The sequence below is a fragment of the Oryctolagus cuniculus genome, chromosome 17 (assembly GCF_051225735.1).
Source record: "Oryctolagus cuniculus isolate XC-2025 breed Fujian yellow rabbit chromosome 17, ASM5122573v1, whole genome shotgun sequence".
Taxonomy (NCBI): domain Eukaryota; kingdom Metazoa; phylum Chordata; class Mammalia; order Lagomorpha; family Leporidae; genus Oryctolagus; species Oryctolagus cuniculus.
In genome coordinates this window covers 16,855,748-16,881,698 of record NC_142883.1, presented here as the reverse complement: position 1 = coordinate 16,881,698, position 25,951 = coordinate 16,855,748, and the positions used below count along the sequence as shown (strand labels likewise).

Genomic DNA, 25,951 nt, shown 5'->3' with positions numbered 1-25,951 from the left:
TGCATAGATAATAAAATCTGTACAGTACCAGGAGTTCATTGAAGATATCTTGGTTCATGAAGAATGATTAATCTGGGACTGGCTCAGTGGCGCAGTGGGTTAAAGCCCTGGTCTGAAGAGCCCACATCCCATATGGGCGCCAGTTCTAATCCTGGCTACTCCTCTCCTGATCCAGCTCTCTGCTATGGCCTGGGAAAGCAGTGGAAGATGGTCCAAGTCCTTGGGCCCCTGCACCCGCATGAGAGACCAGGAAGCTCCTGGCTTCGGATTGGTGCAGCTCTGCCCATTTTGACCATCTGAGGAGTGAACCAGCAGATGGAAGACCTCTCTCTGTCTCTAACTCTCTCTGTAACTCTTTCAAATAAATAAAATACATCTTTTTTTTTTTTTTTTTTTTTAAGAATCATTAGTCTGGCTGATGGAGGCAGTAACAGAGTCTGCTTTATACACACACACACACACACACACACACACCATTTATTAATTTAAAAGGCAGAGTTACAGAGAAGACAGATCTTCCATCCACTGTTTTACTCCCTGAACGGAAGCAACAGCTAGGGGCTGGGCCAGGCCGAAGCCAGAAGCCTGGAACTCCATCCAGGTGTCCCAGGTGGGCGGCAGGGGCCCAAGTACTTGGGCCAGCTTCCACTACCTTCTCAGGTGCGTCAGCAGGGAGCTGGATTGGAAATGGAGCAGCTTAGATTCAAACCAGTACTCCTATGGAATGCCAATGTCACATGTGGTGTCCTAACCCACTGTGCCATGATGCTGGCCTAACTTGCTGTGCCACGATGCCAGTCCCTAGAGTCTGACATATTTAATAGGTGTCGAATAAATATTTGTGGAATTAAATTTAAATATTTAAAGAACAGGCCAAGTTGCCAATTTAGAAATATTTAAGCTGCAGCAGAGGTCGTATGTTTTAAAGAAAGAGACTAAGGTTTAAGAACCATTAAGTTAGCTGGTGCCGTGGCTCAATAGGCTAATCCTCCGCCTTGCGGTGCCGGCACACCGGGTTCTAGTCCCGGTCGGGGTACCGGATTCTGCCCTGGTTGCCCCTCTTCCAGGCCAGCTCTCTGCTGTGGCCAGGGAGTGCAGTGGAGGATGGCCCAAGTGCTTGGGTCCTGCACCCCATGGGAGACCAGGAGAAGCACCTGGCTCCTGCCTTCGGATCAGCCCGGTGCGCCGGCCAGAACGTGCCAGCCGCAGCGGCCACTGGGGGGTGAACCAACGGCAAAGGAAGACCTTTCTCTCTGTCTCTCTCTGTCTCTCTCACTGTCCACTCTGTCAGGAAAAAAAAAAAAAAAAAAAAAAAAAAAAAGAAGACCTCAGGGGCGGCGCTGTGGTTTAACGGGTAAAAACGCCACCTGCAGTGCCATCATCCCATATGGGCACCAGTTTGAGTCCCAGCTGCTCCACTTCCGATCCAGCTCCCTGCTATAGCCTGGGAAAGCAGTAAAAGATGGTCCAAGTCCTTGGGCCCCTGCATCCAAGTAGGAGATCCGGAGGAAACTCCTGGCTTCAGATCGGCTCAGCTCTGACCATTGCAGCCAATTGGGGAGTGAACCAGCATATGGGAGACCTCTCTCTGCTTCTCCTTCTCTGTGCAACTCTTTCAAATAAATAAATCTTTAAAACAAAACAAAACAAAACAAAACATACGACTTCAATTAAGTTCTTAACAGCTCCTGGCACATTCCTGATAATTATGCAATAAATTTTAGCTGCTGCTGCCATCATCTTCCTAACATTATCATGTCTTCTTCCCTGATCAAAACCTTCTAATGATTTCCCTTGGAAAGCTTCACAGACAAAATAAATATCCATAGAATAAAGCACAAACTCCCTAGAAAGATATTCAAATCATTTTGCTTTAACATCCCCTTCTCAGCTGTTTTCATCTCACCAAAACTGCCTATAATCTAGAACCAGTTCCTAAAAATCCACTGTATTTTTGCTAACATCATTGCCTCTGTTTGGTCTACACTTTGTCTTAAATTTCTGTCTCCTGAGATTTCTGTGATGGTTTCTTCAAAATTCAGCTTACATGCTACTCTGCCTTTCATGAAGACTTCCTAGATTAACTGCTCTGCCCTTTGATTCTACACAATTTTGTGTACACTTCCTTGTATCAGGCTGTTTATTAGATTTGATTACATAATTCGGCTAACTAGACTGAAACTTAAAAAAAAGGTTTTTATTTATATTCTGAGAGGTTCTGCAATAGCTGGGGCTGGGCCAGGATACAGTCAGTCCAGGTCTCCCACATGTGTGGCGGGGAAAAATCAGTTGAGCCATCACCTGTTGCCTCTCAGGAAGTGCATTAGCAGAAAGTTGAAAGCAGAGCTGAGACTCAAACTCAGACATTCTGATATGGGATGAAGGCATCCTAAGTAGTGTCTTAACCACAGCACCAAATGGCTGTCCCAACTGCAACTTACTGGGGCAGAAAAACAGATTCTACTTTTCTCTGTAATTCCCTCATTATCCTTGTTAACTAGCCATTTCCTAACTAACCTAGATAACTGCCTTTAAACAGTGCATAATCAATGTTTGGTGAATGAGTATGTGTTGTGGAACTCTGAGTCCATTTTCCATTTACTGACCTATAAACTTTTAGAAACAATCTGGAGCTAAAATATGAGACAGTTCTATTAAAGTTAACTTCTGGGGCTGGCACTGCAGCACAGTGGGCAAAGCCGCCACCTGCAGTGCCAGCATCCCACATAGGCACCAGTTCGAGACCTGGCTGCTCCACTTCCGATCCAGCTCTCTGCAATGGCCTTAGAAAGCAGTGGAAGATGGCCTAAGTCCTTGGGACCTTACACCCACTTTGGAGACCCAGAAGAAGCTCCTGGCTTCGGATTGGCGCAGCTCTGGATGTTGTGGTCAACTGGGGAATGAACCAGTGGATGGAAGACCTCTCTCTCTCTGCCTCTCCTTTTCTCTGTGTAACTCTTTCAAATAAATAAATAAGTAAATCTTAAAAAAAAAAAAAAAAAAAAAAAACAACAACCAGAAGACAGACTGCCCTGTTTCATACTGATCTAGAATATGTTGAGCACCTCCTTCCACATTACTCAGATCCTCTACCTTGTCATCTAACTCAATATGCTTACCACTTTTGAAAAACATCATTTATCTATTTAGTAAACATTTCTTGAACATCACACCTACTTGTTGCTACATGATCTTGATTTCAGAAAAAACAAGTAACATAGGGCTGCTGTTGAGGTGTACCAAGTAAAGCTCCCACTTGCGATGCCAACATCCCATATGGGCTCCAGTTCATGTCCTGGCTGCTCTACTTCTGATCCAGTTCCTGGAAGGTGGCCCAAGTATTGGGGCCACTACCACCCATGTAGGAGACCTGAATGAAGCTCTTGGCTCCAGCCTGGCCCAGCCCTGGCTGTTGTGGCCATCTGGAGAATGAACCAGCAGATGGAAGATCTCTCTTCCTGTAACTCTTTCAAATAAATAAATGGATCTTTAAAAGCAAATAATAACATTTAAAAACTTAACTAACTTGGGAAAATAAAGTTCTTCAGGTGAATCATACAAAGTCTTAACATTTTGGATACTCAGGCCTTTACTGAAGTCACAATAAAATATTGTGATTAAGTCAGCCATTTTTCCAGAGACAACTATTTGGTCACTGTCACTGTGGGTGCTTTTGTTTTCTTATCACGTAGCTGGGAAGCTAAACCTTGGAACAAAAATACGAGCGGTTGGTAAGGACTGAACAGAGGGTCAGGTTTTAAATACACGACAGAATCATTGTCATCTAGTCAACACCTCTAACATTACAACACAGGAGACAGAAAAAAAGTAATATGATAAATTATAGGTGTTCTCCTGAAAGACAACCCTCAGTCATGTTGCTCAGAAAATGTTAGGCTAAAGGGATTCAAATCTCATCTGACTCAACAATTATTTCCTGAATGCTTAACATGATTTTCCACACCCCAATACAGGGCAGATAAAGAGGATCCCTCTGACACTAACCAAGACATCCAGGTCATTTATCTGAGCTTTAATCACCTGTAAAATAAAGAATAAAAATGCCTACCTCTGAGATAGGTTTATGAAAATCTAGCTCAGTGTTTGGCTAAATTCTAAACCCCTACAGAAATGGATCTGGTCTTCTAGACTGCGTATGATGTAGGGTTCTGGAACCATGCATAGTATCTTCCAAATGACACTTGCATAATCAGACAACTGCAGTAATAATGAAAGGAAGAAACATAATAAACATTTACATTTTGAGGGAAGACCATATTCTGCCTAATTCTTTGTGTCTTAACCAGCTTCTCTGAATTCTTTTCCATCCTATCATCTACTCTTTTCCTGTGAACTTTCCACAAATCAGATCTGATATTACTCTTTTGCCTAATTTAAAATTCTTCAGTGGCTTCTTACTGCCTTTAGCATAAAAACCAAAGCCAATAAACTAGGCAGTGTGCTGGAGCCCACTTATCTCTCCAGTGTTTTATCTGAGTACCAGAGGTGGGGGTTGAGGAGAAGAGGCACAGGAAGAGGTGTGGAGAGAAAGAAACAGGGTGGGGGAGGAGCACATGTTTCCATCCACTGGTTCACTCTCCAACTACCTGCAACTTGGGAGCCTCCATCCATATCACATGGACATGGGCGGCAGGAATCCAACCAATTGAGCCACCACTGCTGATTCCCAGGGTATACATTAGTAGGAAACTGGAATCAGGAGCTGGAGATGGGAGCCAAACCCAGGTAGTCCGATGAGGACACAGGCAGAATTCCCAACAGGTGGGTAACCCCTAGGCCAAACACCTGCCACTCCATTTAATCTTGTATCATGTTCTTTTATGCTTTCAATGCTACCACCTCCAATGGTCTTCTTTCAGCTCCTCAAACCTGCCATGTTACCCTCTGCCGCAGGTCCTCTACACCTGGCACATTCTTCCCTTCTTCCAAACTGCAAATTGTGGTCATCCCTCAGATGTCTTTCTCAGAGGAGGTTTTTCAGGGACCTGTCCCCCGAGTTGCAGTTAGGCATCCTTATTATATACTCTAAAATCATAAAGTATCTTTCCTTTGTTATATTTTCTCACTGTGGTAATTTTACATTAATTCAAGCAAGCATGTGAGTAATGTCTTTGCTTCTGTATTCTAAACTCCAGGAATGTAGGTACTACATTTTGATTACTACTATATTCTCAAATGGGGCAGGTGCTTATGTTTAAAGAATAAACAAAAAATCTTTAATTTCTGATAGTCCTCCCTTTGTTAGCATTCTTATATGTTAGTCTTAAGTTTCTCTGGATTCCTGTATAGCCAATAATTAAGGAACTTTGGGATGATGAAAAATTATTTTGTAATATAAATAATTACCACCTTGTTACTCCTTTATGAAATCCAGGGATTTCTTTTTTTTCTTCTTTTTTTTTTTTTTTTTTTTGACAGGCAGAGTGGACAGTGAAAGAGAGAGACAGAGAGAAAGGTCTTCCTTTGCCGTTGGTTCACCCTCCAATGGCCGCCGCGGCCAGCGCACCGCGCTGATCCAATGGCAGGAGCCAGGTGCTTCTCCTGGTCTCCCATGGGGTGCAGGGCCCAAGCACTTGGGCCATCCTCCACTGCACTCCCTGGCCACAGCAGAGAGCTGGCCTGTAAGAGGGGCAACCGGGACAGAATCTGACGCCCCAACCGGGACTAGAACCTGGTGTGCCGGTGCCGCAAGGCGGAGGATTAGCCTAGTGAGCCGCGGCGCCAGCCTAATCCAGGGATTTCTAAGAACACACGTGTTTAATTTTGTTGTAAGTGAAAGAAAACTGTGAGTAGAAAAGAAATGCACAGAATTTGCTGGAGACATCAAATTGGTTTCAAATTTGTGTGTCATCACTTTCACAAGTGTGATTTTGGGGAAAACATTTAACTTTTCTCAGCCTCGATCATCTCTGTTGAAAAATGGGGCTCTATTTCTTGGAGTTGTGTGGATTATATAAAGTGATACATTTACAGTGTTCCTAACATACTGATACACATTAGATACTTAAAACTTTTTTCTAACCAATCTCTAAATATAAACAAGTTCAATAAATGTCATTTAGTTTCCATTATATAACATTGTCCCAATATGTCTGCTACAATTGCTTATATTTAACATATAAGCCATAAGAGATCCAAATGATTCACAATACTAAGGATCACCAGAAAAATCTGACATGCATATACTAAGGTCATAAAGTCTTAAACTTTGAATCTTTTTCTCTTTGAAATTAAAGAAATGAAAGAGCCAAAAAATAAGTACTATGTTCAAGATTTTGATTCTTTTCTGATTTAAAGTCAAGCTTTACTCAGAACATCTTTACAAACCATTCTTAAGAGCATCAGAAAGAAGGTGAAGTCATCCATTTCAAACTTCTGTAACTCCTAGAAGTAAAACTTAAAGAGCCCCACATACGGCAAACACCCCCACTCTGCTCAATCACCTCTAAAGTCCTGAGTGACGGTGTCTCCTGAGGAGGGAGTGGGAGGAACAGACTCTTCTCTAAGGCACTACAGATTAACAGCTGATGGAGAGCAGAGTTAAAATCAGACCCCTGGTTATCACCCTTCTACCCAACAAAACAGCACTCCTCTCCAGAGTTCTGCAGATTAAAACCAGATGTCTGAAATGCTGCTAAAAGAAAGTTATGAAGCCAGAGAAACACTCCTTCCTCCCACTTCCCTCCAAAAAAAAAAAAAAAACACAAAACCTAAAAGAAACCCTACTGTTTAAATTAAGTTAGTTTCTGGCTGTGTGGATTTAAAAGATACATAAACCACAGTATAAATTCCTTGTTAGCTATTCTTAAACATTAAGTATTATTTTAAAACCATAAATAAATCCCCTCAAGTTTGTTCAGACTTAAATGCATTTCAAATTTTCTTATTTTTGTCAAAAAAAGAAAATGGTTGCCTTTTTTTTTTAGACCATAAAGGAAATGGATAACATAAGCTTCAGAAAATAATGTAAGGGGGAAAATTGTATAATTTTCATCTTATACATTAAAATCTAATCTCTAGAAGTTGAATTTAGCTTAGGTCTTTATCATTGCTTCTCATTCTGGTCAGTTTTGCCCCTGAACCCTACATTTAACAATGTCTGGGGAGCAATTTTGTTTGTCACAAGTGGCAGGGACATCTAGTGGGTAGAGGCCAGGGATACCGTACACTCTACAATGCACAGTCCCACCCATAGCAAAATATTAGCTTGTCCTAAATGTCACCAGTGTCAAGAATAAGAAGCCTTGGCTTACATTACAATACAGCCGGACCATTCTACTAGTTTGCACGTCTAACTCGTGTCTCTCCCCTCCTTCTCAACACCAGGTTAACAGTCCTCCAAGGTGCTTTCATTATATAATTCTGCTCAAAAACTCTTCTGCTCATATAATGGCTGTTCCTTATTGATACATTAAATCTGAACTTCTCAGCCTGGATGTTACATTTCCTATAACCTTATTCTACATGGCTCGAAAACCTTACCTCTGACTGCCTGATTCTCATTCTAGCCAGGACTATAATACTGTAACGTCCTCTTCTTCCTAGACGACATGCTCAACCTTGGGTCTTTTGGTCACATCATTTCTTACCAAGAATACTCTATCAAGACAAACTCTTCCTATCTTCTAAGGCTTTAAGTTCTGCTACTTCAAGAGGATTTTCCCATTTTTCTTGCCTACAAGGATCTCTTTCCTGAATTCCTTTATTAGTATCTGTGCAAACAAATACATACTGATTTGTAACATCACCCAATTTTTTTGGGTTATGTATTCTTACTATTCCAAGACTAGAACCCTCAAAAGATTATGATTTAAGAGTCCATTCTTCTCCTTACAACTTAGTTTGTTGATTGCCTTGCTTCAAATCTGCTCATCCAAGGAGTCTCCATTTCTTAAACAACACTACCAAAAGAACAATCATGATATCGACCAGTCCCCCATATCCAATCAATTTCCATGTCTTACTGATTCTACCTCCCAACTATTTCTTAAATTTCCATCTTTAAAACATCTCTCAAATTTATCTATTTTCTTCTTACTCCACTGCCACCACTTTAGTCTAGATTACCGTCATCTTTGAGACTAGTTTTTATTCGTTCCCTCCTCACCATTATATTTCTCATACAGTAGAAATCGGTACTCTTTGAATCCATGATAAATGCTGTCCCCAGTCATCTTATACCAAGCCAAAAATACTCCTTCTACCTAATGAACTGTAAAAGGATATGGTATACATAGTACCCAATTACTATATTGCTTATTAAAATGATTTTCAAAAGGCTTGTTTACAATTTCTTCTGACATGTTTTAAAAGTCTTAACCCCAGGAATTACTGATAAATCTATACAAATATCTGCCTCTTAAAACATTTTATTCATTGGGTGACTTTTATATACAACCAAATTAGCACTGATTGAAGTCATTTAGGCCAGTGTCTCTTTCCCGAAGTTACTTTGAAAGTAACTGAAGAACTTTTGTCTCAGAATATGATTTTTGTAAAGACTCAAATATTATGTTTTTCTATGAGAGGTAATTTGAGAAGGCAGTTCCATATTAAAAGTTTAAAGAAAAAAAGTAAACAGTTGCTCAACTTTTCTGTCTACTATTTCCTACACCTGGCAATATAGTGAACCCTAAGGCAGTCTAGAAAGAAACAAATTTCCAGCTTACTCTCATTCCTTTTTAAATATATACAATCAGTCAATATATATTTTTTTAGAAGACTATATCTTGTCCTATTTTTATTCTCTTCTTTCCCATTTTCACCACTGTCCTTGATATTTGTCTTTGGAGCCAAAGTTGCTTTTCCTCGCACTGCTCCAGATCCCTTGACTGCTTTCTTCTTACACTACAAGAGCTCAACCAAATTACTACCAAAATTCTCACTTAGCCATAGCCTGAAACTCCCTACCACCACCCCCAAATCTAACATGGGGGGGTGGGGAGACAAATTAGACTTTTTAAGACTTAAAATATCTAAGTGTATTATTGCTAAGAGTATTTTAAAGAAAAATAGGAAACCTGATGGGTACTATATAGAAGCAAGCCATTTATTTTCTTTTTCATACTTTATACAGTTGAAATTATTATTAAACAGTGGTTATATGCTATCAATGTAACTAGTTCATCACTTTAGAAGGTTTTAAGGGCCAAAGAAAAGGAATCACTAAGACAAAATTACAAGAGTATGAAATAGAAACTAATCACTTTGTGATGAAAAAATTCTTAAAAATTACTCCATATTGGGAAGAGAAACTGCTGTGGAATACCTTTGGAAAAACTGATACAACTTGCAAACAGGTAAATTTCCTAAGACAGAATCCTCCATTATATTAATTCCAACACTGACAGCTACATGGGTAAAGAACTGGAAAAGAAACCAAACCAGGAGGAATGAGAATTTCGTGCTGTGAAGAAAAATTAAGCATGTTTATGGAAGTACTGATGTATTAAAATATTTACAATTTGAAATCACAGGCCTATTAGGGACAATATGAAGGGATTTCTAAAATTGATTTTCTTCATAACTTCAAAGTTTATGACTGAGTGACAGCAGCTGACAGAGGTCAGCTCCTCTGTGATCGAGTCAAAGACCATATATGGTGGGATGAAATCTCCCAGGCCCGATCCATCACCAAGGGACAAAAGGTTCCGTTCTTCAGACAGGCAGGGGGGACAGTGACCTGCACTGCATCACCCTCGTAGGAGCCCACAAGGGTCCTCCCACGCCAACAGAGCGCGGAGCCCCAAGGCACCCCTTGGTGTGGTACGGCAGTGATGGACGGAAAAGCCGTTTGTCTTCCATTTCCTGGACGCCTGACGAACTTGAACAATCAAATGTTCCCGATTCCCACCACCGGTAAAGGAAAAACCCAGGTTTGCCCTTTCCACCCCCCCCCCCCCCAGCATAGGTGCTTGCCCCTCAGCACTGGGCCTTGGAGTTCTCAGATCCTCCTCCTCCGGTGGGAAAGTCACTGGGCAAGAAAGGCAACGTGTCTGTTACCAACACAGAAATTAATATTAAAAATACCCATCCTACCTTCCCTCCCTCCCTCCATCCTCACCCGTGTAACAAAACAAAACAAAAAACCCTGCAAAGTTGCCCCGCCATTACGGAGCTGACACAAGCTCGGATCCAAAGTGCTCCTCACGCATCCCTCAGCCGAGGGGGCACCCAGGGGCGTCTCGGGCCGCCTCCCCTCAGTCCGAGCCAGGCCAGGCCCCTGGACTACCAGGAGGGGCTGGGCTGGCCGGACGTGGGCTCGGACGGGAGAGCGCCCATTATCCTCGAAACCCGCTCCCGCTCGGGACAGAGGCAGCGCGGGATCGGGAGCAACACGGCTGCGGCGGCGGGCAAGGCCTCGGCTCGGAGGCAGGACCCGCAGCAGGGGAGGCGGGAGAGGCAGTCGGGCCTAGGCCGCAGCAGGCCGCGAAGTGGCCATACGCGGCTTCCCGACCGAGGCTGCGGGCCAGGCCTCGGAGAAGGGGGCTATCGTTACCTGGACGGGTTCCTGCAGCACCGTCATCCTTGAGGCTCAGGCCCACTCTCTGCAGTGCCTCAGGCCCCCCCCCCGTAGCGGCTTCGGCCCGGCCAGCCCCGGCTCATTTAAACTCACCAGCGACCGTTACCGGGGGATGGGGGAGGCCGAGCGATTGCCGAGCCCCGCCGAGCGGGACACGGAAATACCCGAAGTGGAGCGAGCTGCGCGAAAGCGAGGCGGAAAGGCCCGAAACAAGTCGGAAATGCCCGAGATGGGTCGGTGGAGGAGGAGACCGTTTGCCGGAAATGGGCGAGGACATCCGGAAACTGCCGATTCGGCCCGGGCGCGTAGGTTCCTCTTCCCAGTCACGCCTTCACCCACGCACGCCACGCCCAATCGGCCACGCTAGACTGCACCACGCCCAATCGGCAACCGGCAGTCGGGGAGTGGCGTCACGGAGCGGGCGGGGAGCGTTACGTGGCGGGGCTGCGGTCTCGGGTCTACTCCGCCTTTCCGAATGAGTTGGTGCACGGTAGACTGCGCAAAGGGTAACACAGCAAAACGCCAGGGTTTGGGGCTGATGTAGATTAATCAAGAAGTGTTTCTCTCGAGTTTAGGGCATTCATGCATTCCAGAAGTACCCATCCACGGCTCGGGGGATATTTGGGAAGATTTCCACGCCCCAAAGTTACAGGATGGCTTCTGTCCTCAAGGAGATGGCCGTCCATTTGCAGGGAAAATGACGGGACAAAAGAGCTCATTACAAATGTAAAAATTAAGAAGATTGAGGAAAGAGAGAAAGATGCTAAGTGGGCTTTGAAGGATGGTTAGAATTACAAGAGAAGATAGTGGTGGGCGCCAGTTGGAACCCTGGCTGCTCCACTTATGATCCAGCTCCTTGCTAATGCTTTTGGGAAAGCAGCGGAGGAAGACCCAAGCCCCTGGGCTCAGGCACCCACCCAGAAGAAGCTCCTGGCTCTTGGCCTTGGGCTGGTTCAGCCCCTGCTATTGTGGTCATTTGGGGAGTGAACCAGCAGAGGGAAGATCGATTCATTCTCTCTCTCTTTCTCTCTCTCTACTTATGCCCTTCAAATATATAAAAATAAATCTTGAAGAAAAAAGCGAAGGTGAAGGCCAGAGATACTTGATCAGTCTGGTAAGAGTTAAGGCAGTGACTGGAAAGGGTTAACTTAGGTGCCCAGAGCATGGAAAGATCTCAAAAGGCAACTAGGAATTTTTATTCTTGATAGGAAAGGTTTTCCGGTGTATTGGGAGGAGTTTGGGATTGGAAGTCCAGAGGCGTGGTTTTGTATGTAAATTTTTATTTATTTTCATTTTATTTGAAAGGCAGAGACAGACAGACACAGATCTTCTGTCTGTTGGTTCACTCCCCAAATGCCTACACTACTTGGGGCTAGGCCAGGTCAAAGCCAGAAGCTCAGAATTCAATCTGCGTCTCCCACAAGGGTGGCAGGGACCCAGCTACTGGGGCCGTCACCTGTTGCTTCCAGGATGCACGTTAGCGGGAAACTGGACCAAGAAGCAGAGGAGCCAGGACTCAAAGCAGACAATCCTATAGGGGGTGCAGGTGTACCAAGCAGTGTCACCCAGTACTCACTTCAGAGACCTCTGTGCTGACTTACATAGTCACCACCAGCTATTTAAAATTTAATTAGTTGAAATGAAGTGAAAAAATGCTCCTCAGGTGTCCTAGCTATATTCCAAGGACTCAGTAGACCTATGTGGCTAAGGACTCCCATGCTGGACAGTCACACAGGTGAATGTTACCATTGTTGGCTTGGTTAGCATTGGAAGACCCCAGATGGCTTCAAGGCTCACATGACCAGGGTCCTAGTGCTGGCTGTTGATTGAGCCGCTCAGTTCTCCTCCATGTTATCTCTCCTGGCTTTGGCTTCTCTTCAGTCAGTCTAGTCCCAGCTTCTTGATTTGGTAGATGGCAACCAGGTGGGCAAAAATGGAACCTGTGAGGCTCCTTATGACCAACGTCTGTAAATGAAACCCAGTCCTTTTTTTTTTTTTTTTTTTTTTTTTTTGACAGGCAGAGTTAGTGAGAGAGACAGAGTGAAAGGTCTTCCTTCCGTTGGTTCACCCCCCAAATGGCCACCACAGCTGGCACATTGTGCCGATCTGAAGCCAGGAGCCAGGAGCCAGGTGCTTCCTCCTGGTCTCCCATGCAGGTGCAGGGCCCAAGCACTTGGGCCATCCTCCACTGCCCTCCCGGGCCACAGCAGAGAGCTGGACTGGAAGAGGAGCAACCGGGACTAGAACCTGGGGTGCCAGCGCTGCAGGTGGAGAATTAGCCTACTGAGCCGTAGCACCAGCAACCCAGTCCTTATTATTGGCCAAAGTAAGACACACAACCAACTGGAATTCACCAGAAGGAGAAAGAGACTTGACTTCTTCATGGGAGTATGGCAACGTGACATTGCCGAAGTCCTGTGCTACGAGATTTTTGGACCATCTTTGGAAACCATCTACCATACCAGGTATGAGATGAGAAAATCTGATAGTGGGAATGGAAAGAAAGTGATGGGTAAGAGATAGTAAAATTTGACCCTTTTAATGGAACACAATACTCCAGAGTTACTCTGATACGTTCAGAGTGCCATAGGATTGGGACAGGCGTTGGCATAGCAGTTAAGGCACTGCCGTATTGGAGTGCTTGGGTTTGAGCCCTGGCTCCACTCAGCTCCAACTTCCTGCCATGCACACTCAGAGGCGGCTGGTGATGGTTCAAGTAGTTGAGTCTGTGCCACTCTGGAAGGAGATCTGGATTGGATTCCCAGCTGTTAACTTCAGCCTGTCCCAGCCCTGGCTGTTGCAGGCATCTAGGAGGTGAGAAGGCAGATGAGATCTCCCTCTCCCTTAAAAAAACCAAGTCTCTTTTCTGACTTTTGTTCACCAGTCTAGTATCTCTGTTGTTAGTGTTTTCTTCTCATCTACAACAAGACCACATTGTTTGACAGACCTGCTTGAAGTCACCATCCAGCAATCTCTCTCTCTCTCTTCTTCAAAGATTTATGTATTTATTTGAAAGGCAGAGTTACATAAAGGCAGAGGGAGAGAAAGAGAGAGAGAGGTGTCTTCCATCATCTGGTTCACTCCCCAAATAGCTGCAATGGCCAAAGCTAGGCTGATCGAAAGCCAAGAGCCAAGAGCTAGCTTCCTTCCTTCCTTCCTCCCTTCCTCCCTCCCTCCCTTCCTTCCTTCCCCAGGCCATAGCAGAGAGCTGGATTGGAAGTGGAGCAGCCAGGACTTGAACCGGCACCCACATGGGATGCTGGCACTGAAGGCATCGGCTTTACCCACTACGCCACAGCACCAGCCCCTCCAGCAATCTTTTTGTATCTCTCTTTCATCTGTTATCCAGCATGGTTAACTGGTGAGTGCAGTTGGTTCACACTAAACTATCTCAAAAATGGTAAATGATTTATTGTGCTTGGCCTTCTTCTTGGTCTATTTAATATTCAGTTAGATTTGGAGGTTTGTATTTGAGGAATTACTGTCCTTATGGCACCTGCTATTTTTTCAAGTATCTTAAACTCAAAATGGCATGTTAAAGGGGGTGTATTTTTATTCTCTCCAACATCCAGTCATAAAGTCCCTATTTCCCAAATATACCTTCATCTTTCTTCTTGCCTGAAGTCTTAGCTTCGAAGATAAGTCTGGTGATGTTAGGACTCTCTTTCTGTCCTAGACCCCCCCACAACTCAGGACTTCCGTTGCCTTCAGGATGTAGTCTGAGCTCTTCACCTTGCCTTTCCAGGCTTTTCAGGGTCTGGTCCCTGCCTCTTTACTCAGCCTCGTGGCACTCTTCCCCCTTCATACTCTACATTCCAGGTGCATACAGCTTCTTGATCTGCAGTCTTGCTTCAGAGCTTTTGCACATACAGCTTTGCCTACAGCTCTCTTAATCCCACTCATCACCTGCCAATCTCTGCGTACCCTCCAAATGTACTTCTTGCAGGTCTTCTCTGGTCCCCTGGAATAGGTTGGCTTGCCCTGCTGTTGGTCTAGTGCTACCAGACAAGTCATTATTCCCATCATCCTTTACTGTAATGCTTTGTTTAAGTGTCCACTTCCAGTCTAGCCTAGAGCTCCGAGAAAGCAGAAGCTCTACCTGCCTTGTTCCTGGATGTAAAGTACCCGGAACATATTAGATCTCAATCTCCTTTAATGAATAAATAGAATGTACTCACACCTCCTTATCTAAAAGGAGTATGTTCTTTTTTTTTTTTTTTTTTTTTTTTTTGACAGGCAGAGTGGATAGTGAGAGAGAGGGAGACAGAGAGAAAAGTCTTCCTTTGCCGTTGGTTCACCCTCCAATGGCCACCACGGCCAGCACGCTGTGGCCGGCGCACCATGCTGATCCGAAGGCAGGAGCCAGGTACTGCTCCTGGTCTCCCATGGGGTGCAGGGCCCAAGGACTTGGACCATCCTCCACTGCACTCCCGGGCCACAGCAGAGAACTGGCCTGGAAGAGGGGCAACCGGGAAAGAATCTGGCGCCCCAACCGGGACTAGAACCCAGTGTGCCGGTGCCGCTAGGTGGAGGATTAGCCTAGTGAGCCGCTGCGCCGGCCAGGAGTATGTTCTGAGGTCCCCAGTGGACACCTGAAACTGTGAGTGGTACCGGTCCTGCATATAGTATGTTTTTTCCGATGCATTCATGCACAAATGTAAAACCTTTTCCATCTCAGTAAGCACAGACAGTGTGGATGGCGTGGTGATTTCATCTTGCCACTCCGAACGACATGCTGATGAGGTTTTTTCTGGAATTTTGCATTTTTAAAGATTTATTTATTTGGGGCTGGCGCCATGGCTCACTTGGTTAAGCCTGCGGTGCCAGCATCCCATATCAGCGCTGGGTTCTAGTCCCGGTTGCTCCTCTTCCAGTCCAGCTCTCTGCTGTGGCCCGGGAGGGCAGTGGAGGATGGCCCAAGTGCTTGGGCCCTGCACCTGCATGGGAGACCAGGAGGAAGCACCTGGCTCCTGGCTTCTGATCGGCGCAGCACCGGCCATAGCGGCCATTTGGGGGGTGAACTAATGGAAGGAGGACCTTTCTCTCTGTCTCTCTCTCTCATTGTCTAACTCTGTCATATTAAAAAAGTTTATTTATTTATCTGAAAAGCAGAATTACTGAGGGGCTGGCATTGTGGCATAGTGGGTAAAACCACTGCCTGCAACACTGGCATCCCATATGGGCTCTGGTTTAAGTCCCTGCTGCTCAACTTCCAATCCAGCTCCCTGATAGTGTGCCTGGGAAAGCAGCTTAAAATGGCCCGAGTAATTGTAAGAAACCTGGAGGAAGGTCCTGCTCCTGGCTTTGGCCTGGCCCAGCTTTGGCAGTGGGAACCATCTGGGGAGTGAACCAGCAGATGGAAGATGTCTCTGTCTCTGTTTCTCCCTCTCTCTCGGTAACTCTGCCTTTCTAATGAATAAATAAATCTTAAAAAAGGAAGAGAAAAGCAGAGTTACCGAGAGAGAGGGTGAAATGGCCGGGGGGTGGGGGGGAGGGGGAGAGTACTTTCATCTGCTGGTTCACTCCCCAAATGATCACATGGCCAGATCTGGGCCAGGCCAAAGCCAGGAGCCTGAAACTCCATCCAGGGAATTAAGGTTAAATCAGTTTGTAAAGGTGGGGGCCCTGATCCCACAGGATCTGTGTGAGAAGGGGCACCTGAGGGCTCGTCCCCTCCCCTCCCCCTCTCTCTGTCTCTCTGCTCGTGCATGAAGGAAAGGTCACGTGAGAACTGGCCAGGGAGAGAGCTGTCACTGGAAATCAATTTGCTGCCATCATAATGGACAAGTAGCTTCCAGAACTGTGAGAAAGCAATGTTTTGTTGTTCAAACCACTCAGTCTATGGTATTTTGTTGTAGCAGCATAAGAAAAATAATACAATTGATTATTCTATTTATATCTTGTCCTGCTAAGGAAAGAGCCAAATCTTAAATTTCTCTCTATTGTGCTTTGAAAAGCATCACATTTGTAAGTATTTTAAAAACTATCAACTGAGAGAATGTCCCTTATATATTTTAGACATTCTTCTTAAACTGCTTTCCCCTTACTCGTGGCCTTGTGAAGCCCTGCCCATGCTTTGAGGCTCAGCCCCAGTGTCACTCCCTGTCCTACCCAATCTAATTAGTAGCTACCGCTGTTGTCCTCTCTCATGGTCTCTGTTTTTTCCTTTCGCAGTACGTATAGTAATTTGATGTCCCCATCACCTACAACAGTAACCTGCACAAATATAATACATTTAAATATTAAACATATTTTGGAATATCTGATGATCGAATCACTTGGCCACTTATTTGTCTCTTATTGATCTAAACCGTTTTTTTTTTATGCTTCCTTTGTGGAGAATATGCTGGTCTTGCACCTAAGTCCTTAAGAGACCCAACGTCAAAGCAGAGTCTGGCATGTTTCAGCTCATCAGAGAAAGCGTCTCGGGTTAAAGTGAACTCAGAGATGTGCTGAATGCCTCATGATGGGAGGGCGAGGGAAGGCAAAGGCACAGGCGAGCAAGAAGCTGGTCATGGTGTGTTCTGTAAGCACGTGAGCTGCCTGAGTGAAGGCCATGAAAGCTTGGAATGGTGGTGTGAGGGCTGGTTCTAGGCTGATGATTTAGATTTTGAAAAAATAGACTTAGGGATCGGCTGGTGGCGATTGAACCGGAGAGTGACCTCATGAGAATGGATTCTGAGAACCATTTGCTGACAGCTGAGGATTATGTGCCTTGCAGGAGAGAAAGATGAGAGACGGGCAGCGCCGCAGAGGCTGCCTGGGGAGCTGGCGGCTCTGAGCCTCCTTTATTCTAGGATCCCACGTGGCTGAATGTGAAAAAAGATGGAAAATCAAAAGAGTTCCAAGCACCAATTTGAAGTTAGAAATATTCCCATACAGTTCCTTCTCCCAGAGGCAGTCAGATTATAACCAAAGGCTGCTTGCTGAGTACAGACTTGCTGAGTACAACAAAAGAGTATGTCGAATGTTCTTTCTGGCTATTGTCTGTCTTTCCCCAGAAGGATCGTATATATGCCTGACTGCTAGACAAAAATATTATGTCTTCTGGAGAGGACACCCACCAAATGATAGGTTGTTTCTCCCTTTTTAAACTAGGTTCTAGGTAGACTTTGAATTCCTTCCACATTTCTCAGATAAATAGTAGATCAATGGCTTAAGCAGACTTGATTATATTCCAGTCTTGAGTATGCACCATGATGTCTCGAATAGACATTGTTGTTTATTTATTTGTTTGTATTACAATGTACAATTTAAGAGATGGGGTATGGGCTAGGTTTAAGATATACTAAGTTTGGACTGTCTCAGATGAGAAATGTCCAAAGGTCAGTTGAAAACATGAAGCTTGAACAAGTTGGGGAAGAAGTTGGAACTGGTGCTATAGATGTTTTTTAGGCAGAACTAATTTCGTCCTTTTTTTGTTATGTAATACCTTGAAAATCTTTGTGAGAGTATTCATCATTACATGCAAACCATGTGTTTACATGTCTGCCTCCTGCATGTCAGGCAGTGAGCGTCTTGGGGCCAGGGATGGCCTCTCATTCCACTTAGGGAAGCACCCACCTACTCTCGGTGCTCAGCAAGTATTGGCTGAACAAATGACGGAGTAATTTAGGGGAAGACAGTCAAGGAGAGGGAGGCCAGTGGCGGAACTTCGGGGCTGTAAGTGCAGCAGAAGGGGAGGTCCATGACAAGGCTACAAAGTCAGACCACAGGGAAGTCACTGTCTTGTGCTCGGGACGGTCAGAATTCAGGAAGCAAAAGAGGAAGCTGATGAGAAGGGAAACTAGGGAAAGAGAATCATTCTTTTCATTTCACTTTATTTTATTTTTTAAAGGCAGAGTGACAGAGGGAAGGAGAGAGAGAGAGAGAGAGAGAAAGAGAAAGAGAGAGAGAAAGGTCTTTCACCCACTGGTTCACTCCCCAGATGGCTACAACAGCCAGGGCTGGGCCAGCCCAAAGCCAGGAGCCAGGAGCTTCATCCAGGTCTTCCACGTGGGTGCAGAGGCCCGAGGACTTGGGCCATCTTCTGCTGCTTTCCCAGGCCATAGTAGAGAGCTGGATCAGAAGTGGAGCAGCGGGGCCAAGAACCAGTGCCAGTATGGGATACCGGCGTTGCAGGTAGTGGTTTAACCCACTACGCCACAGTGCTGGCCTCCAAGATCTCTCTTCCTTCCAAATAAAATGAAAATAAATAAATTAAAAAAATAAACAACCCTATCCTTAAATGCTGAGAGGAAGTACCTGCTAGGAGCTGCCCTTACTGTGGGTGCAAGGGGGGCTTTCATTTCACGCCTCCTTGCCTTGGGGTCCAGGCTCCTCCCTGAGAGAACCCCTGTCAGCTCTGCCTGCTTCCTCTGTTGCCTTGGTGTAATTCACTAGGTTCTGGTCTCAATTACGCCATGACTTGCTGTGACCTTGGGAAAGTCACCCCTTCCCCGTGGGCCTCCAAAGTCCCTGCGGCTGGCAGTGTGTCTGGGAGTGTGCGGTTTGGATGACCGAAGAGCATTCCTACTTGTCCTCTGCCACTTGGCAGCTCTGTACCGTGTTGCCAAACACCAGCTATCCTGGCCTTAGATCCTTAGGTGGACTGTCCCCAACTTGTTGTTGGGCCCCTCCCCGGGTCCTCCCCGTGGGATTCAGCTTGGAGACATGGCAATGGATGGCCCTGCCTTGATTGCAACTCGAAAGTGAGCTGTGACCATTCAGACTGGCTGTTGAGTAGTGAGGCTAAACCTGAACTCTCATCTGCTTTCTCCAGCAATGTGAGAGCAGCCAAGGAAATGAAGCTTGGGGGGATGATTTAAAGCCCCCTGTGAGGGGATGGCGTTGTGTATAGCAGGTAAAGCCACAGATGTGCCGGTTTGAGTCCTGGCTGCTCCAATTCTGGTCCCTGCTAGTGTGCCTGGGAAGGCAGCGTAGGATGGGCCGAGTTCTTGGGCCCCTGCCACCCTTGTGGGAGACCTGGATGAAGACCCTGGGTTTGGCCTGGCTGGGCTGGGAGTGAGCCAGCAGATGGAAGCTCCCTCTCTCTAGCTCTCCTTCTCTCCCTGTAATTCTTTCAGATAAATAAATAAATCTTAAGAAAAATACAAAGTTGGGCTGGCGCCGTGGCTCACTTGGCTAATCCTCCGCCTGCGATGCCAGAATCCCATATGGGCTCCGGGTTCTAGTCTCGGTTGTTCCTCTTCCAGTCCAACTCTCTGCTGTGGCCCGGGAGTGCAGTGGAGGATGGCCCAAGTGCTTGGGCTCCTACAGCTGAATGGGAGACCAGGAGCAAGCACGTGGCTCCTGGCTTCGGATCGGCATAGCTCTAGCTGTAGTGGCCATTTGGGGGGGTGAACCAATGGAAGGAAGAACTTTCTCTCTCTCTTTCTCACTGTCTAACTCTATCTTTCAAATAAAAAAAAAAAAAGAAAAATACAAAGTGTTCTGAGAGCCAGTGCTGTATGATCCTCGCCATGTGATTTTCAGACACCTTTCCCCTCCTCTGCTTCATCCTTGACCTTAAGGGTCACTGGTTTTCCCTCTCTCCTCGTTAGGAAGACATTTTACACACATGATTGTGTTAACCATTCTAATTTATGACCTTTATCAGTGGCCCACAAAAGACCTCTCTTGTTTAATTATTTCTTTATTATCATTTATCTCATTACCCCATTGATCCAAAACATGTCCACGATAGACAATCACCAAACATTTTTAGTGTATATTTGTTTTGTGTTCCTGAATAATGGGTAGCCCTTCCAGTACATGTGTTAGTTAAAATTTTAATAATACGTAACCTGAGATACCCAAAATGTTGTAATTTCATCATGCAATCAATGTAAAAAAATTGTTAATGAGATATATTACATTCTCTTTTTTGTACTGTCTTCAAAATCCAGTGTGTATTTTTCTTGTGCAGCATGTCTTAATTTGAATGCTAAATTTTCATCAGAAATACTTAATCTGGGGGCCTGCGCTGTGGTGCAGTAGGTTAAAGCCCTGGCCTAAAGCTCTGGTATCCCATATGGGCTCCAGTTCTAGTCCCGGCTGCTCCTCTTCCAATCCAGCTCTCTGCTGTGGCCTGGGAAATCAGTGGAGTATGGCCCAAGTCCCTGGGCCCCTGCACCCACGTGGGAGACCCAGAAGAAGCTCCTGGCTCCTGGCTTCAGATCGGCGCAGCTCCGGCCATTGCGGCCATCTGGGGAGTGAACCAGTGGATGGAAGACCTCTCTGTCTGTCTCTACTTCTCTCTGTAACTCTTTCAAATAAATTAAAAAAAAATACTTAATCTGTATTTAGATTTCATAAAATTAACGTACTTGTCTAATAAGTGAATTAAGTAACAAAATCATTAAAATTTTTTACCAGTTTATTTATTTGAAAGGCAGAGGGGGAAAACAATTTTTTACTTATTTTTATTTATTTGAGAATGGAGAGAGAGAGAGAGAGAGAGAGATCCCGTCTATTGGTTCACTCCCCAGATGCCTGCAACAGCCAGGATGGGACAGGCTGAAGTCAGGAGCTGGGAATTCAGTCTATAGGTCTTATGTGGCAGGGTCTCAACTTCTTTTTTCTTTAAAGTTATAACTTGTTTTTTCCTTTTTAAAAAAGGTTTATTTTATTTATTTGAATTACAGAGTTACAGAGAGAGGAAGAAGCAGAGAGAAAGAGAGTGCACTCCTGTCTGCTGGTTCACTCCCTAAATGCCCACAATGGCTGGGCCTGGGTCAAGAGGGGCTGCTCCCCTTCTGATCCAGCTCCCTGCTAACGCACCGGGAAAGCAGCAGAGGATGCTCAAACACCTGGGCCTCTGCCATCCATGTGGGAGACCCAGATGGAGTTCCTGGCTCCTTGCTTTCACCTGGCCCAGTCCTGGCCATTATAGCCATTTGGGGGAGTGAACCAGTGAATGGAAGATTTTCTCTCCTTTCTCCCTCTTTCTCTCTGTAACTCTAACTTTCAAATAAATAAAATAGATCTTTTTTATTTTTTAAAGAGAGACAGAGAGAGGCCTTCCATCCAGTGGTATACTTCCCAGATGACTGCAATGGCCAGAGCTGCACTGATCTGAAACCAGGATCCAGCAACTTCCTCTGGGTCTCCCATGCAGATGCGGGGGCCCAAGGACTTGGGCCATCTTCTGCTGCTTTCCCAGACCGTAGCAGAGAGCTGGATCAGAATTAGAGCAGCCAGGACTTGAACTAGCACCCATATGGGATGCTGGTGCTGCAGGCTGGGGCTTTAACCTGCTGCGCCACAGCGCTGGCCCCTGCTTATTTATTTATTTTTTTAACTTTCCCTTTCCCCCTATTTCAACTGTTAGACTTTTCATAGCTGACATTTCTGTTTGGTTCTTTATGTTTTCTTGTTCTGATGTCATATTGGTGATAGTTCCCTTTATCTCTTCTAGCATGTTGATCAGGTTGTTTTTAAAATCTTGGTGTGTTCTTGTATTTCACCTTCAGGAACAGCCCGCAAGCGAGGAAGCTGTAGCCTCTGGAATTGTCTGTGCGCCTTGCCTGTCTTGCTCTTTTGCCCGCGGGCATGGAGCTCACTGTCAGGCAGTACAAACCAGTGCCCCTGAGCCCAGGTCAGAGTGGGGCATCAGGGAGCCTCAAAATTGAGAGCCAGGGGCTCCAGGTCAGGCAGGCTCAACCCACAAAATAACTCACGTCCAGCCTTCACCCTCTCCCACAGGAACAAGTAACCTTGGGGGGAGCCACTCCTCAGGTGGTGATTCACCTGTCCTGAGAGTTTAGAGGGACTTGGGGGGGACACATCTGTCCCAGATGGGTTTTGCCAGCCCCTCATAAGTGTAGTGCGTCTTCAGTGCCCTGACGTCGCCCTTACCAACACCCGCACCACAGGTTTGAGTCTCGGCAGGAGAGAGGGTGGCGCTGCTTTTACCAAGACCGCAGTGAAGGAAATGGGAGGTCAGTGCCCTGATCCCTTGTTTGACTCCACAGCTGAGCCTGGTTCCTTCCCGCCCTCACCAGAGCCACCCGACCACACGCACCCCGTTCAAAACAGGGCCTCCCTCCACCCAAGGGCTTCCTCTCAGTTTCCTTCACTTCCTGGTGCTTTCTCTTTGTAATTCTTCCGTGGCTGATCTGGGGAGAGGATGCAGCAGGCACACTAGTTCCGTCAGGATCCAGACTTCAGGGTATTCAACACTTGCTCATGATAGACACTGTTCCAAGCACGCACCTGTATTAGCTCATTTAATTCTCCCAACTACCCTACAGAATTATTCTGTAGTTCCATTTTACAGATGAGAAAACTAAGGCATAAAAAAGTTAACTAGCTGGACCACAGAATTAGTTGAGATGGGACTTGAACCCAGACAGTCTGGCTCCTGAGTGGGGCCTCTCAGTTCTGCTTTGCAGTAAACCCAAATTACCCAGTGTCCTGGGGGAATGATTGATGTAGTCTTGGCCAAGGCATTGCCCTATGATGTCCAGGCTTGTGAGACACTGACCAGAAGCAAGGAGGGAGGGTGACAAGGACGAGGCTTTAACAGCCAGGTCTGCTGTCAAGAGACTCCAGCAGATCTCGCTCAGGCAGGGCTGTGGTGAGGGGATGCGGGGGAGCCCACCCCAGTGAGGACTGAGGTCAGTTCTGCCCTGTGCCTTGGTCTCTGAATTTGACGTCTGATGTAATGAACTGGTGGGCATGGGATTCTGCCCTGGGTTTTCAGTCCCTGAATTTGAGGTCCTTCCGGTGGCAGCATTCAGGTGGGCCGCGCTGGTGTGGGGACCCCAGATGCTCCCGGAGACGGCTGCTCTGCTGCCGGTATCCACTGCTGTCCTTGTCTCTTCTCACTTCCGCCTCTCTCTGATCGGTCAGCACTTCCCTTACGGGCCCTGTGGAGAACGCTCCAGATGAGTAAGACGAAGACAAAGTCGCAGGCCTGAAGCAGAACGAGCACCCTGCGAAGTGAAGCCCCTGACTCCATTTGCCGGGCCCCCCCAGGTCCGAGTGGAAGCAAGACCAGCGCCTGGCGTGTTGGTTCTTTTTCCCAGGGACCGCAGCTCTCTCCCGGTGGCTGCTCCGCGGCTGCTGGAGGAATCAGGAGCTGATATGAGAAGCGGCTCCTCGCCGGCTGGGGCGCCTGTGGCCTGACTTCAAGGCTGCAGCTCCTTCTCTGAGTGTTTGGTGATGGGCAGTGGCCCTGCCACGTGCTTTCCACACCCTGGGTTCCCAGCTGCTGCCCTGCCCCTCCTGCATCCGTCCCACCTTGTCCTTATTCCTAGACACTTATGATCCCCTCAGCTGCTGCCTCCTCACCTGGCCCCTCCCCACATGGACCCCCACTCCCCCCCCCACCCCCGGGAGCTGCACACCTGCTCTCCGTGTGTCTGGGAGCACCCAGTGGAAGCAGCTCTGGGAACCTCTCCCAGGAGCCACAGGTTGTTTGCTCTGCCTCCCGAACTTTCTTCCAGTGCAGATCTCAGGACAACCTGAGAACGCAAGGTCGCAGTCACAGGTCCTGGGGACGTGCAGCAGCCCTAGATGAGGAGGTGGCACCGTCAGACCGTCGACCATCACTGCCTCCACAGTCCACTCTCGCGGTTTTCATGCCCTTCCATTCAGCTCTCCAGCCCCCGCCTCTGTTCCCATGCAGATTGGACACTTCACTTCCTAGAATGGTCTTTTCTCCCCGCAAAGGAAAAGGAAGCAGAGAAAAGAAAGCAAGGAACCATTTCCTAGCTCTTTGTCTTTGAGGATCCTACTTCTTTCTAGAATGACTTGTTTTGCTACTGGAAGGGGACATCACGAGGGCATTTCCTTCAGTGGTTATTTAAAATTTTTAAAACCGTGGAAGCATCTTTCAGACAATGGTCGTGGGCACCCCAGTGGGTGAAACCCACAGAAGTGGCTCCTGAAGTGGAGCTGAGCTGGGGGAGGAGCAGGGTGCGCCTCTCTAGCCCTCACAGCCGAGTCTGCAGGTGGCTCCTCAGGGTTCTGTGGGGCGCCCTTTGGAGCATCTTTCTCTTCAGAGACAGCGAGGGGAAGGGCTGCAGGGCAGGGCTGGTGCCTGGGCCTTCCTGCTTCCCGCACGCAGCTTCTACAGGAACCGCAGTTTGTGTCTCCGTCCAAAGCCGGCCGCAGCCCTGCTCCAGGAAGGGATGCAGTTGCGGGCAGACGGGGAGGAAGGGCGGGGCTGCCGCTTCTTCTGTCTCATCACCAACAACCTGAGCTCCTAACCCCCACGGGGCAGGTCAGGGAGGGGACTGGCAGGGAATACAGAAGGGCGCAAGCAGTGCTGCCTGGTGCGAAGGAGCAGGCGACAAGGGGTCAGGGTGGCTGGGTGAGGAGTGAGCAGGTGAGGCAGGAGAAGAAGGGACCACAGCCCGCCGCGGGCCTGGCACTGGTCGTGCTCTAGGATTCCCTGGGGCTTCTCCTGGCCTCAGTCTCCTTGGGAGACATCTCTGCCCACCAGCGCTGAGCAGGTGTCCAGGCCATAGGAGGGCAGTGTGCATGCTGGCAGTCAGAATGGGCCCGCTGAGCTCCGCCTGGATGGAACCCTGAGGCAGCACCGCAGTCGCCCTGGGCCTTAGATGCCTGACCTGTAAAGAGGGACGGGAAGAGGTGGTCCCTAAGGTGCCGCTGGCTCTGGAAGTAACGATCGGACACGAAGCCCGTGTCCAGGGCAGATGTGGGTTCCTGGGTACTGAGGATTGTGGGGTATGGGGGTCTGGGCAGTCTCGTGGTCTTGTCTCACAGTGGAAGAAACTGGCCCCATGCCTGCTAAGCAGCTCTTCCGCTTCTCTTGGCTTTATTCCTCTTTTCCTCCGGACACTGGAACCCAAAGCAGTTGTGGGGGCCGAGTGAGCTTCTCTTGTTTTTCTCAGTATCTTACTGAGCTTTAAAGTTGTTGTTGTTGTTTTCTGACAGGTAGAGTGGACAGTGAGAGAGAGAGACAGAGAGAAAGGTCTTCCTTTGCCGTTGGTTCACCCTCCAATGGCCACCGCGGCCGGTGCGCTGCAGCCGGCGCACCGCGCTGATCCAAAGCCAGGAGCCAGGTGCTTCCTCCTGGTCTCCCATGGGGTGCAGGGCCCAAGCACTTGGGCCATCCTCCACTGCACTCCCGGGCCACAGCAGAGAGCTGGCCTGGAAGAGGGGCAACCGGGACAGAACCCAGCGCCACGACTGGGACTAGAACCCGGGGTGCTGGTGCCACAAGGCGGAGGATCAGCCTATTGAGCCGCGGCACTGGCCAACTAAAACAGTACATGCTTGTTATAAAAATTTCCACTAATACAGGAAGTGAAAAATGTGAATAGACTGCCAAGTGCCAAACTGCTGCCCCTGCCCGAGGCCGCCAGGGCTGTCTGCCTCTGGGTGACGGTTTGCTGCGCCTCCACCTTGACCTTGCTGTGAACACACACAGGTGTGCTTTTCTGCCCCCGTAAACAG

At 47.2% G+C, this 25,951-nt stretch overlaps 2 protein-coding genes across 6 annotated transcripts in view; one reads left to right on the top strand and one right to left on the bottom strand.

Annotated features, from left to right (window-relative positions):
- The window catches only part of CDC27 (cell division cycle 27), an 86,916-nt gene extending 76,137 nt beyond the window's left edge, over nt 1–10,779 (bottom strand). For 2 of the 3 annotated variants that reach the window (XM_008271658.5, XM_002719460.6), the window contains exon 1: nt 10,520–10,779. In XM_008271658.5, coding sequence (XP_008269880.3) covers nt 10,520–10,546 — 27 coding nt within the window. In that variant the 5' untranslated portion in view covers nt 10,547–10,779. The remainder of the gene's footprint in view (nt 1–10,519) is intronic. The other variant, XM_089316863.1, reaches the window with a different exon arrangement.
- A 229-nt stretch (nt 10,780–11,008) lies between these two features.
- MYL4 (myosin light chain 4) overlaps nt 11,009–25,951 on the top strand; it is a 28,758-nt gene continuing 13,815 nt past the window's right edge. The window contains exons 1-2 of one of the 3 annotated variants that reach the window (XM_002719462.6): nt 11,009–11,049; nt 12,700–13,008. The gene's annotated coding sequence lies outside the window, so the exon portion shown is untranslated. Of the gene's footprint in view, nt 11,050–12,699; nt 13,009–13,737; nt 13,905–25,951 lie in introns of those variants that run through there. The other 2 variants (XM_051825078.3, XM_070060556.2) reach the window with 2 other exon arrangements.